General features: G+C 40.6%; 1 protein-coding gene across 2 annotated transcripts in view; it reads right to left on the reverse strand.

The window, feature by feature from the left end:
- The window catches only part of LOC104478441 (mucin-5B), a 44,712-nt gene extending 34,665 nt beyond the window's left edge, over positions 1 to 10,047 (reverse strand). For both annotated transcript variants that reach the window (XM_010118782.2, XM_086749050.1), the window contains exons 1-8: positions 9,966 to 10,047; positions 8,373 to 8,628; positions 6,814 to 6,928; positions 5,373 to 5,460; positions 3,245 to 3,378; positions 2,617 to 2,842; positions 1,733 to 1,858; positions 390 to 507 (exon numbers count right to left, since the gene is read on the reverse strand). In XM_010118782.2, the coding sequence (XP_010117084.2) occupies positions 390 to 507; positions 1,733 to 1,858; positions 2,617 to 2,842; positions 3,245 to 3,378; positions 5,373 to 5,460; positions 6,814 to 6,928; positions 8,373 to 8,628; positions 9,966 to 10,047 (1,145 nt within the window). The remainder of the gene's footprint in view (positions 1 to 389; positions 508 to 1,732; positions 1,859 to 2,616; positions 2,843 to 3,244; positions 3,379 to 5,372; positions 5,461 to 6,813; positions 6,929 to 8,372; positions 8,629 to 9,965) is intronic.
- Positions 10,048 to 14,298: the final 4,251 nt, after the last annotated feature.

The following is a 14,298-nucleotide window of genomic DNA, read 5'->3' on the forward strand; positions in this document are numbered from 1 at the left end:
GGACTTTTGAGGATGCAGGCCTTGAAACAGCCTTTTGTAGATATAGAGGTGGTTGGAATAGTAACTCATTAATATGTTATAACTCCTTGCCTCACTTTAGCAGCCAATGCCTCTGAACTAACCAGCAAAGGGTCTCATTCTTCTGCATTCTGAAATCTTGAGCTCATTTTTTGTTGTCTTTTCCAAATATGGGTGGTAACTATGTGAAGTTGAGGAACACCTCTAAGTTTTCCTGTACTGTTGGAATTCAGATCCAGGTTTTGCATTATTAAGACAAATGTTAGGAATAAGGAAAAGAAAAAAAAAAAAGAGAAAAGAACAGAATGCAATTCATCAACACTGAAATAAATGCCTCTGCCTTGTTAGTGCAATCAAGCTCACAACAGTACCAGTTTTGGCAGGGAGTGGAGTAAGTCCCTCCAGATGTGTAGACTTTGCCTTGAAACATACAGGGGCAGCTGTCTCTGGGGATGCATTTTTTGCCACCAAGGTCATCAAGGATAGTTCCTGTTCAGAAACATTGGCTAGTTAATATTCCTTTGATGAGTCTGAGAAATATCACTAAGGAAGATGAGAGTAAGAGAAAAATTCTGGAATATTCAGCATTTCTGTGAATGAATGAGATATGTTTGAAGGAAAACACCACACCAGGCCCTTTCAGGTGTTAATGGGTTGGCAACTTTTCTTAATACAGCCCTGTCATGGTTTAGCCCCACTCAGCAGCTAAAATAGCACACAGCCACTCACTCCCCCCTCATTGCCACCCAGAATAGGATGGGGATGAGAATCTGGAAAGAAAAGAAGGCAAAACTCCTGGGTTGAGATAAAAATAGTATAAAAGAACAACAGAGGAAAAGAAAACAGAGGTGAAAAACAAACAAACCAACCCCAGAAAATATTTAAAGACATAATATACAGTACAATAGCTCATAGTAGATCCCATTATCTAGTTCTCTCCCAAACAGCAGGAACCTTCCCTCAGCACAGTCCCCAATTTATACACTGAGCATGATGTCACATGGGATGGAACCAACTGCCTAATTTGGGTAAACTGTGCCAGCTGTTGGCCAATTAGTAAACTATCCCAGTTAGGTCCCCCAGCCACAGCTGTCACCAGCTCCAGTTCCTCTCCCAGCTCAGGTGAAAATTAACTCTATCCTAGCCAGAACGAGGACAAGTTCAAATGAAAGCAACGCAAAATCCAAATAATATCTTTTCATGTTACTGGAATTTATCACTGTAAGCAGGATTATCAAGTGCCAGATTGCAAGGTTGTGAGCCAGTTTCCATCCTTTTCTAACAGAAATGAAGCCCTCATCTTAGCCTCTACTTCATGTGCAAACTGACACATGCACATACGTGGCAATGCATTTATATTATGTGTGACTTAAGCTACAGGAAGATCTAGCCTTGTAACAGGGAAGCACCTCACCAGATGTCTTCACGTTCTTACTATCTAGCGGACACCTCTCCTCTTTCCACATCTGTACCATTTTTTTCTGTCTAGTCCTTAGAAATCTTTCCCTCCCATTCTCCAGTGTCAGGATCTTGAATCTTTAGAGATCTGGTTCTTCCAAGAAGAAAGTTGTTAAGTTATGCTAGAAGAAACAGTATAGTCATTGGTTTTAGTGTAAAATGTTAAAGAAAAAAAAAAGCCACTAACTGAAAGGGAACAACCTCCCTCTTTGTCCCTTGATATCTGTTACCCATTGGAAGAAATGAACAGCCTTACCAGGAGGACAGAAGCAGCCATCTGTACATGGGGCTTTACAAATCTTGCTCCTTTCTGGATCGGCGCATGTGTCAGCACAGGAGTTTCCACATTCCATGTACTCCATGTTGTTTGGGCATTCCTGATCTGCAAGACCAAATGAAAATGGGATACGTTAATAACGTATTAATAAGAGCTCTTTAATAATTTTATCACTACCCAACTCCTTCCTCCTTTCCCCCATATCTTGTTTGCAAAAGTTTCCATCCAGATGTGTCATGTTTGTTTAATATCTAAAGGAACTTCTAATGGTCACTTTTACTTCATTTTTGGAGAAAACATTACTGCATGTTATTTCACGTTATTTTACTAGCTCAAGATTGGCTGAAGCCACGATACAAGCAAAGGACACTGTAATCATTTATGGAGTGATAACAGTTTATTTTTGCCTGAAGCATCAGTCACTCTGGCGTTAATTTTCTATCCCAATCTACACCAGAAGTTTGGGAGAACTACCTGTAGCCTTCCCCCAGATTTACAGTGATTTCCTGCTCGGTAGCTGCAACCACTGAATATAAAAGCACAGGATAAGCTAAGGACAAACACATTAAACTTCTCAGTGACTTCTAACTAGATGACAACATTTAAAACAAGACTATTTATGAGTTAGCTATGTGTGGTAAAATTGAAAAAAAAACTGGATAAAACTTAGCCATAAGGAAGAGGGGGGAAATATTAAGAGGTAGTTCTAATTTAAGGAGCAAAATCAAATTAAATTTGAATAGAAGCTTTTCCATTAACAATATTTCTGTCAAAGTACTTCTACAGGTTGATTCACAATAGTTAACAGAGCTCCTAGCTTTGTTCTGCTGGGATCAGAAATCTACAGAGCAGTAGTTACTTACAGCAAAGTTCTTTGGTTCTCCATTCCCCAGGGTCTCCCTTCCTGAGGACACAGTCTCGAGAATACTGGTTTAAAGTGCTGCATATGCAGCTGGAAACAAAATCAGAGTGGGAAGAATTAACTGCACAGTGGCACATATCCTCAGTGCAGGTCTCTACGTAGTCATCAAATGCAACCACTTTGGGGCAGTTTCCAAAACGGGACATAATTTTCTTGCATTTTTTTTTCTGTAAAAAATAAAAGAAGGAAAAGAAAAGCAATACTTGACATTTTACCAACTTTCAAGTTTATGGATGCACATCTCAATTTTTGATGACAGAATTCCAGGATCACAGGATAATTCAAGTTGGAAGGGACCTCAGGAGATTAACCAATCTAACTTTCTGTCATGAAGTCCTTTTTCTTCAACCGGAAGCTGTTGTTTAATTGTGCATTTTCCCACTATCTATTTCTTTAACACTATAATAGGATATTCTTTCAGCTGTAAGATCAACATTTTGTTCAGATTCATGTGTAGACTCCTGAAAAATTAAGTTCAGTGCACGCTCTATAATTAACACTTATTTCAACACAGTCTCTCCAGGGCTGTAGTTCAGGAGGGTTTATACTTCTTGGCCACACATACTTACATATTTACCGCATCTATCATCTTCCCTCCTAGGATGCCTTCCGGTGTGGTCATCTGGTCTCACATCAGCACACTTTTCTGATGGATCTTCTACTTTGTGGAAATTCCCAAACTGCCTCGGATGCATTTTATACCCTGCAAAATTCCAAGGTGCCTCTGAGTAACTGCCTGCAATTCTTTTGATCAGTTAATGTGTTATGAAAATGCACTTAATCTTTGGGCTCTAAAGCAGTATGCTCTTCACCAAATGCCCAAATTTAACCACAGCATCCATATTATAGAGGATGACAGCCTGGTATAACTTCTGTTGAGCTAGAGCCAGGAATCTGGCACACTTGAATCAAGGGCTGCTGTCAGGCTGGGCATTTATAATCACAAGACTCTTCACCTTTCTGTTGCACCTCATCACTTCCAAAGACTTCTGTTTATTGTGAGTGTGTTTGATCTTACAGGGTTTGATATATGCCTGTGTAATGGTCGTACATTTTAGTTTGCATTCTACTATCACAACCTAAAGTACAGCCTTAGGTGCATATGTTTGTAATAATCTGGAAATTTATTACTTTTTACAGGCTAGAGAAGATGGGAAGATGGAGCAGGAGAAAGACAGGCACAAAATACATATATGTAACCATTACGCTAGCTAGAGGGGTGCATTTTCCCTAGGCATTACCAGAAACTTCATCCTAGATGTGAGAAATCCTTCTGGCAAATTTTGAAATTTATATACTTTCATGGAGAGTACACATAAATTGCCATTCACTGATGTTATTTCTTCTAAAGGTTTAATAGACAGACTTCTGACCAGGTCTATTATCCTATACTAACTAAGTGTAGGCCTGAGAGAATGACTTCCACAAAAGCATTGTTTTCAGGTGCTTTACTAACAACTTTTCTGGAAACAGAAGCCTTTTTAAAGTCCTGAGCTCTTGGACCCATGTGACTTGCCAGGGATCTCAACTGACATTAAAGAATATGAAGAATAATGTTTCAAGAAGGGCTGTTCCATGTAGAAATGGGATTTTTCTTCCTGATAACTTTTTTTCCTCAAGAGAAAATAGTCTGAAAGTGAGAAGACATTTTGGACCTTTACATGCAGTGTATCTTAGCCTGGCCAGGCAGACTGACTGCTGCCTGCTCAGCCCAGAAAGAAGGATGTTTTCAGAGCAGAAAGGAGGGATGTGGGAGGCCATCTGGTCCCCAGGTGTGGGAACCTGTTTTCTGTGGAACCAGACACATAAAAGAAGAGCTTGTTTTTCTTTGAGCAATGTTTCTCAGTAGCAAACTGATTCTTCAGAAAATTTTGATCCAACTCTAGTTTTTACTGATTGTGTTTGTGAAGTAAAGGGCAGAAACATGACTAAGATGCATACAAAAAGCTTAATACAAAATATGAAAATTAACCCCAATCTATCACTACAAGCGGCATTTTTAATCAAATCTCAGGTTTGTTTCTGAGTGGGTGAGGTAGATGACAATATTTTTATGATGACTTTAAAAGTCCAGGTATTACATAAAGGGATTATGTTATAACTTTGGCTTCAGTCACGCAGCTAGCACCCCAGGATGTAGGTTTCCTTCCACTCATACAACCTGTTACCGGATTGTAGCCTCAGCTGTTTGCTGTGTTGGCCTCTTTCCAGTTCAGCGCTATATCTGAAGATGTCAGTGGATGGCACCACGGTTTCTGCAAAGATGCTCAGTGAAATCTCTCTGGCTCAGTGATGATGCTTTCGTTTCATTACAGAGGCAAAAATAATCACACTTGACACCCAACTGCAAAATTATGAAAATGGAAGGACAGAAAATGCACTGTGCCTCATTTGAGACTACAAGTTTCTTAAAGTTTCCAGGAAAACCTGGCAATGTTGCTGTATGATAGCCATGCAATTAATTTGGGTCAGAGAAGTTTGAGACTCTGCAAACAGCAGAAGAACCCAGATCATCCCAGAACCTCTTAAAATACACCTCCTGTATACAGAAATGTTGATGTATTTCAGAGTGTCTGTCAGGAAATCTGAAACTACTTAGGGGAAACAGGTATCAAGTTTCGCATCACCTATTAATCGTTCTGTTCTATGTGGAATATGCTGTATTGTATATGTCCCGAAACCAGGACAATGGCCTACCATCCAAAATCAAATCATTCTTCTCTTTGCCATCGTAGTTCCCACATAGGCCACATATCTTCCCTTTATATGTTTCTTCCAGGTCCAGCTACAAAACAAAAGGAAAGAGGAAACCCAAAGTTTAAAGGCTTTTCCCCACAACAGCAGCACATATTACAAAGTGGTTCACAACAGAAAAGCACAGCAGCAGCAATGTTCATTACCAGTTTGTAGCAGTGGCTTTTCTGTTACAAACCTGCCATAAAACTTACCTGCAGACAGGCTGAATTTAAATGGGAAGATAATCCTCTAGCAATTGTCATTCTTACCTACTAAAGAGCTAACTGAAGCATGCTGAATACTGGACTAATCCTTGGACCAATGTCTCCCAGTGTAGAGACACTGGTATATAGACATGTGGTACTTCTTGCAAGGCACCAGAACTCCACTCTGGGTAGGTCAGATAACTGCTCTGATGCTGGATGCCATGAAACAGCAGCTTCTGGTCAGTTTTTAGCCATATCTAAAGCTTTTTCTAATCCATAGGCTAAATGGAAAACTTCATAGCATTTCTAGGAGTGGGTCTGTCCAGTGTAACTTGTTCTGCCCATATTCAGGGGCAATAAAGAGCCAGGTTAGTACATGATTACCTTGCTAGATAGAACTATTGCACCTAATCACTCCTAAATGCTTGGAGAATAGTGCTGGTATCACTCAGGTCCACCAAAAAACGGCAGTGCTTTTTCTACAAGTGTGTCACCCTAAAATTGCGTGCACTCTACAGGTGGTGCCTCTATTACTTCATGTATTAATTAGTACAGGGGAAGTGGGGAAGCAGGGAAGCAAATATCAATTGATTGCTTCCTGACTTTTTTCTCTCTGTTCACCTTCCACCCTCTCTCTGTCTCTCTGAACTGCAAAACATGACATACAACTTTCATTTATGTAATCTCAGTCCTGATTGTGGAGGATAAGTGTTCACAGTCAAAACTGTAAATACATTGTTGCAGAAGATGATATTTTGGGGTGGATGTATAGAGGGGAACTCCTGCATAGCAAGACTTTGGAATGAGAAAGGCCAAGTCCTGAACTGACCACACAGACTAGTTTCCCACCCAAGATGTGCACAGAGACAGAGGGTAGCTAACAAGTCAGAGCTGGAGGAACTACCTGTGCTGCTGCCAGTGCCCCGTGGAGGAAGCAGATAGCTACAGAGGTGCTATGTCCAGGGTTAACAGTGACATGTTTTCATGTAATATTAGTTGGGAATGCCTGAGGGTTGTGACTCCATGCCCCTGCCCCGTGAAACTATTAGCTAGTTTGGTATGTCCCTGTCACCTTATGGATACAGTGACACCTCCCTCCCACAATCTTTTATATCAACACAGTGCCTGCATCCAGCTCTGCTTTTCATCATTCATGAGGTTCACCAAGAGAAAAATGACTAACTGGCTGTTCATACTAGGAGAGTGTCAGCCCAGTTCCACTTGAGTGTCAGGCCCAGCTTGGAAGTGACTTGGAAGTAAGCACAGGTATCCTCAATCAGGATGCTCTTCAAGCTGAAGGGCATCGGGATCCTGGAAATTGGAGGGAACAAAACAGATTGCATTGAACAAAAGACTGATTAAATCCTCTCAGAGCAGAGGAAGAAAAACTAGAGTCAAAAGGAGCTGTATAAGCCATGGAGACATTCTTTTCAAGGTCAGTCTTCATCCACACAACGCATTAAATTTAGATAAGATCACCTTGTCCACCGTGACCTTTTACCAACCTTAATCCACAATACAATGTATTTTGGTCAGGAGCGTGTCAATACCACATTAGCCACTTGACTGATACCAATACAATTCTGCTTGTTTACACATCCTGAAGACCTAACTCTAAAGGTTATAAGAAGCAAGATCACAATACTGGGAAAATGGTCCTCCACATGAGGATACTGCAGGTTCTCATCATCCCTCCAGGCGTTCCTTGACATTTGGAATCCACAGAGGTGTGAAAAGAGGCCTGTTCTGTTCCTCAGGTACTGATGTGACTCTGACCTATATTACTTTTTCATCTCACCCAGACAATTACTGTTCATTTTCCCAGGGTCTAAAAAACTTAGAAAATGAGAAAATGGCTACAAGATAGGAGATTTCTTGCCCCTTTGATTCGGAAGATAAATCTGGGCTTTGCTACTATAATTACAACTGAGTGATGTTATTCTATATTTGGTTGTTTCCAAAAGGCTGTTGAGAGAAGACAGCCCATATGCTTGCAATTTTCTCTCCCACAAGATTGTGAGGGTTTTTCCCAGAGTCAAAGCTTGCCTTGGCCTTTCATACCTATATGCTGGGAGCAGGTCACTGCACTTTTCATGAAAATTGTTCCTAACTTTCAGCTACTGTTGCATATGACTTTTTACTTACAGAATATTTTTACACTTCTGTTTGCAGTTTGGTTTCTTGTTCATTTCAGATTGGAACTAAAGGTGTGAATTTTGACTTCTGAAACTTCTCTCTTTTGTGTGGGAAGTTTCCAAGGCAAGCTGTGACCTGCAAAGCAGTGCAATTTTCTAGGCTAATCTATCTGGAAACAGAAAACTTTTTCTAAAAGGACCATCTGTTCCTGAATAGCAAAATGCAATAGTAGGGTTAGTACCACAGAAATAATATTTGAGAAAAAAAAAATACAAAGTTTCTACAGAACCAAAACCTTCTATAAATAAAGTGTTGGTTTTATCTCCTTCCCTCCACCTCTCCCTCCCAAATCAAACCTTCTGTTTTTATGATATACACATTGATTTGGCTTCACGTGTTGGTGTTGATCCCTGGGAGATGTAGCTTACGTGCTTCTTGCCTCCTCCACCACTATGGGGTGGACTCTTCACGATACCGTGTTCAAAGTAGTGATGAACACATCATACACAGCCATTTGCATCTCTGCAGAACAGGACCACATTCTAGACAGATCACCTGTTGCTAATATATAGCAATAAAAACTGCTGGAGAAGAAAACAACAGTATGGTATTTACTCACTGGTTCCCGTTCACTGTGATACCTGTCTCCTTCACCTCCAAGATCACTCCATCAATGGTGACAGTGAAGTAAATCAGGAAGCTATTCTTGTCACTGCGCCTGATTTGGATGTTAAAATCCTGGTAGCTGTCATTGCAGTGTGAAGCGAAGACATATGTACAGGTTCCAGGAAAAGTGAACTTAACATGGTCAAATGTATGAAAGTGGAAATTGCCCCAGGTGGCACATTCACTCCTACTGACAGTAGACACCTGGACTGAAGAAAGAGTCATAGGAGGAGATCTTAGAAATTCACTCCACATGAGATACTTTGCTTTTTTTTTTTTTTTTGTTGAAAAACATTAAAGGAGAGATTTTCAAAGGGAAAAGGAAGATACTAGCTTGTGTAGAAGGCACTCCTCAGCATTTACACCATAGATATATTTACACTGTAGATATCTAAACTGAAGTCAGGGGAATCTCATCCTAGCTGCCTAAAACTCTTTTCTACTTTTGAAATCCTCCTTCTCAATACAGGCAAGACTTTGGTCAAAGTCTTGAATCGAGTCCCTTCCAGGAGATATCACAGGTGGCGTGACTCTTCAGCAAAATGGCAGCCGCTGATCTCAGCAGTTGAGGGTGCCACCAGCTTCAGCAGTCGGCTCAGAGCTACTTGTTTTTCATCTCAACCAAAACTCATCTCTTGGACCTCTGAGTTGTATCTCTGTCGAAGGTATTGATACATACTTTAAGTGCCTATCAGACATCACTTCGGAAAGTAGTTTTCATACCACTGAGCTGCACAAAGTCAATATAAATCACCTTGAATTAAATAAGATATGCTTCCTAAAAAATTCTTTTAGTATTTCTTGTAGGCCCATCTGAAAGAATGACAAAAGTAAAATGGGCAAATTTCTTTGTGATGTTTGTGTAGTACATTTAAGAATATCAATAGCAACATCCATCACAGATCAAATTTTAAAAAGTCATTAATGTACTCAGTGAAATCTAAAATATTATTGGATATTACTGTCTAAGAATTAGCAGGGGAACACAGAAAAATTCAGATCTTGATGAAAACGCAGATGTGTAGAAATGTGCAACACAAACTCAAGCGCCTTATAGAAACAGCTTTTTAAAGAGACTCTAATTTGCCATAGTTATTTGCAGCACTAAAGTGGAGTAGGGTAACTTAGCACTTTTCTACACATACATTTCTATACACACATTTCTACAGTAGTGAGAGGAAATGAGAAAGTTTGGCTATTCTTGGAAGGGGAGCTGCTAGAATTACTAAGACAGTGATAACTGTCACATCAATTGTTTGTATACTAAGCAACTGGGAAAAGTGTAAGACATTCAAAACTAGACCAGGGGGTAACAGTGCAGTAGACCACAAAAAATGTGATTACCCCTAATGCAGTATTTCATACCAGTCAATCAAAATACTTAAATGGTTGACATTAAGGATGAAAACGTACAGTGTTAAACAGTATCTGGCATGCCTACAGCTCTTAGGTGAATATGTTACAGATTTTCATTTGACAATTCTATTTGTCAACTATGTAGAGCAATATGTGAGCAAAAAATCCGAGAATTAGATTTTTTTCTTACCTATCTGAACTGGTTCTTTGCCCTTACAACAACTCCAAATTAGATAGAAGATCCAAAATGACTTCCCCTTCTTTATTTCCATCTTGCCGTGAAGCAGTAACTTGAAAATCCTTCCAGGGAAGTGTTTTTTTCTTGGCTTATAGGCAGATTTTTATAGTCCAGGAATTTGGCATGAGAACAAAACATTGATGGCAGGGTCCCTGAAAGGTGGAGCTTCATTCAGTTTTGTTTCAGTGGTTCATGTTTAGCACCCAGCAAGTTCCTTTCTTTCAGACAAGACAACTATCCAGTTCTCTTATGCTTTACATGGAGACAGAAAGCTGTCCTTTTCTTATTTCCTCCCACTCCCCACCCCTACAGTGTTGCTTTTACTTTGGCAGCAATAGTTTTTCTTTCTCATAACATCTGATTAGTAATAAGCAATTTTTGCCCTCCTTCAGAGCTTTTCTCTGGCTTGCACATTAGAACAGTCCCCTAGCTCAAGAAAAAGTGTTTGTTGTCTCTGCTAGCTTGATGGCGACTTCTAACACTACAGCAAAAAATATTGTACGGTCAGGAGTAATGTATGGTTTATTTAGAGCAAAAACTTTTGGCAGGAAGGCAATGTCCTTTAAGAAGTGTATCCAAAATATCTACTGCTTCAACAGACCTGGAATGACATTAGTCCACAAAGTGCAAACTTCTCACCTCTATCACACAAATGGGATTTAATCGCATCAGTCAGACATGGGAAGCTAATTCTTCATGTGCACAGAGGTGGTGGTTTCTCCAAGCAGCATAAGGAAGCAGTTCCCAAGTCCCACTAAATGTAGACCACAATTCATTCCTTCACCTCCTAAATTACGCTGCTACAAAAGGGTCTCTTGGTTCTACCGGAGTGCTTTAATACCCTAGCACATACCCATAAACAATCCAGCTGGCTCAGTCATGAGCTGATCTACGTTCCACTGTAGGATGACTCTTAGACATCCTGTCATAGATGTTTGATGTCAGTAATTTTAAGGTCTCTTTTAGAGATTTACTTGCCCTGTTGGCACAAGCTGACCTAGCGCTGCTTCACCTGCTGTGGGTGAACTGCCTCTGATACAGAGGAAGGCTCTCACCTAGTCCCAGCAAATCAAACATGCGAAGCAGACTTTTCCACATTTTCAGCTGCTCCATGCCCCTTTGGGAATACACTAATAGCAGAATGATTGCCAGTAGTAGGTAGGCACAAATACAGTTTGACTTAGGTTTCACCCTTGTTGCAAGTCCTCAGGTCGAGTCTGTCCATGCACTCACTGGGGAATGTGCACGCCCTTTTATCTGGTTGACAGAGTAAGCTGGTCTTTGAGAACTGTGTCTTGCTTACTGCTTTACAAAGCTTTCTGGCATTTACAAAGTTAAGCGTCTTAAAGCTGGCCCACTGCTTCTTTCAGCTGCTCCCCCTGCACAGTTAGGAGCTGCTTGCTAAGTGGCTTCCAGAATTGCAGGTGCAAATGTCTGCCAGATTTGCTGCTGCTGTTGCTCTCAAGAAAATCCTGTGCTAGCAGGCGAGAGCATTGTGCAGTACATGAAACATGAGTTCATGTTACCCCTTTCCCACTGTCCGTGCCCCATTAATTCCATTGTCACTCACACTTGAGGCAGGGCACTACTGGAAGGTAAAGTCTGTTCTTGAAGCGTTGCCATTTTGGCTGGAATACAGAACCAACAGACTTTACGGCACCAGTGATGGAAGTAATAGGTTTCTGCTGTTTTTCCTTTTAATCTCAATGCATCTTCCCTGCTGATCTCCACCCAAGGAGTTACAAAGTAAACCACCGGAATATCTGGTAGATAAACCAAACCACAAGAACATAACATTGTAGATATGAGGATGATCTGAAATCAAATACGGTGCAATAGAAACACTCAAATTTAGCAGATTCCAATGGTAACTTTCAAATTGAGTTATTGTTCAGGCCACAGAACAGTGTTAACAGCAGGTGTGGGGAAGGGCTGCGGAGCCCAGGAGAAAAAGCACATAGATCAGTAGGCCACAGACTTTGACAAAGAGAGCTTAGTTGAGGATAAAGGTGGAAAGATGAAATGTATTAATTTTCCCAAATCAAAGGTAGCATCAAAATCCAAATGCAGAACTCTGCTGAGATAGAGTCCTTTTTTTCTCTTAATCATGGTCCTCTTCCTTTCCCATTGCCACCTAGGCAAATGAGGCACCTACTTCACTCATATTGCTATGAGAGTAGAAAGTGGAACAGGACTCTAGGAGTACGAGTCCTGACCCTAGAAAAAGAATCCCTTTATTCTCAGTGGGCAGTACAAAAGCAGGAGGAACCTGCTATGAACTACTTGCCAAAGATACCCTTCAGGTTGACAAAGATATGGTGAGGCTGACCACTGTAACTCCCAGACCTTGTCTTCTATGTGTGGGGTGGCGGTTCAGGGGCATGCCAGGGTGGGCAGGAGGGATGAGCTAAGGCGTGACTTTCCCCTGCAAGCCCCACTTAGCACTTAGCGGCCTGGGAAGAACATGAACAGCGCATGTTATAACTGTGTCCAAGGAGCAGACAGAATAAAACAAATAATCCATTGAACCACCACCCATTTATGCTCTACTCAGCAGAGAAAGTAATTTCAGTCATCTGGGATCCTCCCCTGACAAAAGCAAGAGCATATCTCTTCCTACTCAGAGAAAGAGGAAACCCAGTCCTTTTGCTCTGTACCTAGCCATTTTCTTACCTCTGTTTTTTTTGCTCTGTCATTTTTGCCATTCCTTTGCCATTTCTTGGGGAGTAGAGTTCCTGTCAGTGACTAATTAGGGCTGCTGCTTTTGGCTTCTTCACAAAGAGTGCTGGCTACACTCCTTAGAAATCATTGGATGCTTCAGTCCTCTGCAATGATTTCAAGGCTACTGACAGGGAAAGGATATTTGCATTCAAATGAACTTTTTATATTCAAGTGTGACAACACTGAGGTTTCAGAAGAAAAACATGGTCACTTTTCTGAAGGAAATTCAAACTGTCAGGGAGCTTGTGAACATGTTGATCACTTACCATTGAGTCATTGCTATTGCAGGCACGCAAGTTATAACTATTACCCCTGCAGTGACATACTGGGATTAATAACTCTTCCCTTTATTGGGCCCTGCAGCATAAGAGACCTTCACTCTGCTGCAGCTGTACTAGCAAGAAGAACAATTCCTCTTGGCCCCTTTACAGCCCATTTCATGGATCATTTGCCATTAAAGGGTATGTGATTTTCGTAAATACAATAGGTAAATATTAACTCAGCTTCTTTATCACCACTGACTCACTGGAGATAAATCGTCACGAAGCTAATGTAATACACCAGTGACTCACATCTCTCTTTTTTTTTTTATACAAACTTGGTAAAGAGGCACTCAAAATGGGGGCATCTGGTAGATTAATACCATTCATAGCCAGCGACTATACTGAAGCCTGGCAGTTGCACTTGTACCATACCCTTCTGTCAAAAGGTGATCCCATATGTACTGTAAAGTGTCAAGGCTACCAAGACTTTTGTAACACACCATCTTGGGTCAGCCCAAGCATTGGTGGGGTTCAGTCTGGAAATTCTCTAACATTCCAGTTTATTTCAGGCAAAGCTGTTACTGCTTCTTAAAATGTGAATCTACTATAAAATGCTGTTTTACAAGCACTGCCTAGATAATAATTCTAGAGAAATGCTGTCACCATGTTAGCTAGGAAGATGATTAATTTGGATTTGGTGTCAAGCCTTCTTGTGCCGATAATCCACATGATAAAAACACTGGAAGTAAATTTGGCAAAATATTTTACATAACTGATGGTTACAACACTATTTTGCACATCCTAAATTGCTAGAAGAATTCAAGAACAACAGGGATTGTATTTTCATCATTGGTATAATCCCACAGAGTTTAGGAAATCCACGTCAAAGTTTTATTTGATCCGTCTGATTTGTATCCACCACACAGTTTGAAATGGCTGGCAGTATGTATGAGGTGATCTGTAACAGGCAGAGGAAAAACAGGGAATGGATCTCTGTTATTAATTGTCAATTAAAATACATGAAGAATGCTTTCAGTTTTTTAATTTTGATAGGAGACAGTTGGGTGTTTTCTTACATTTTGCCCTAGAACAAACACAAAGCCCCTTAACCTCTCATCTTGCCATAGGCTTCCTTGATTTTTCCTGAACTGATTAGTTCATTAGGGCATTAGTTACTCCTGTTTGCAAGGAACCACTTCAGATACTCTTTTCTATTTTTTTTTTTTAAAGAAGATGTAGGTCTTTCAAAATCCACATACAAGGAGTAATGACACGGCTGATTGGTGTTTGTGCACACAGGT

This window comes from Chlamydotis macqueenii, chromosome 5 (assembly GCF_036417535.1).
Source record: "Chlamydotis macqueenii isolate bChlMac1 chromosome 5, bChlMac1.mat, whole genome shotgun sequence".
In the NCBI taxonomy this organism is placed as follows: domain Eukaryota; kingdom Metazoa; phylum Chordata; class Aves; order Otidiformes; family Otididae; genus Chlamydotis; species Chlamydotis macqueenii.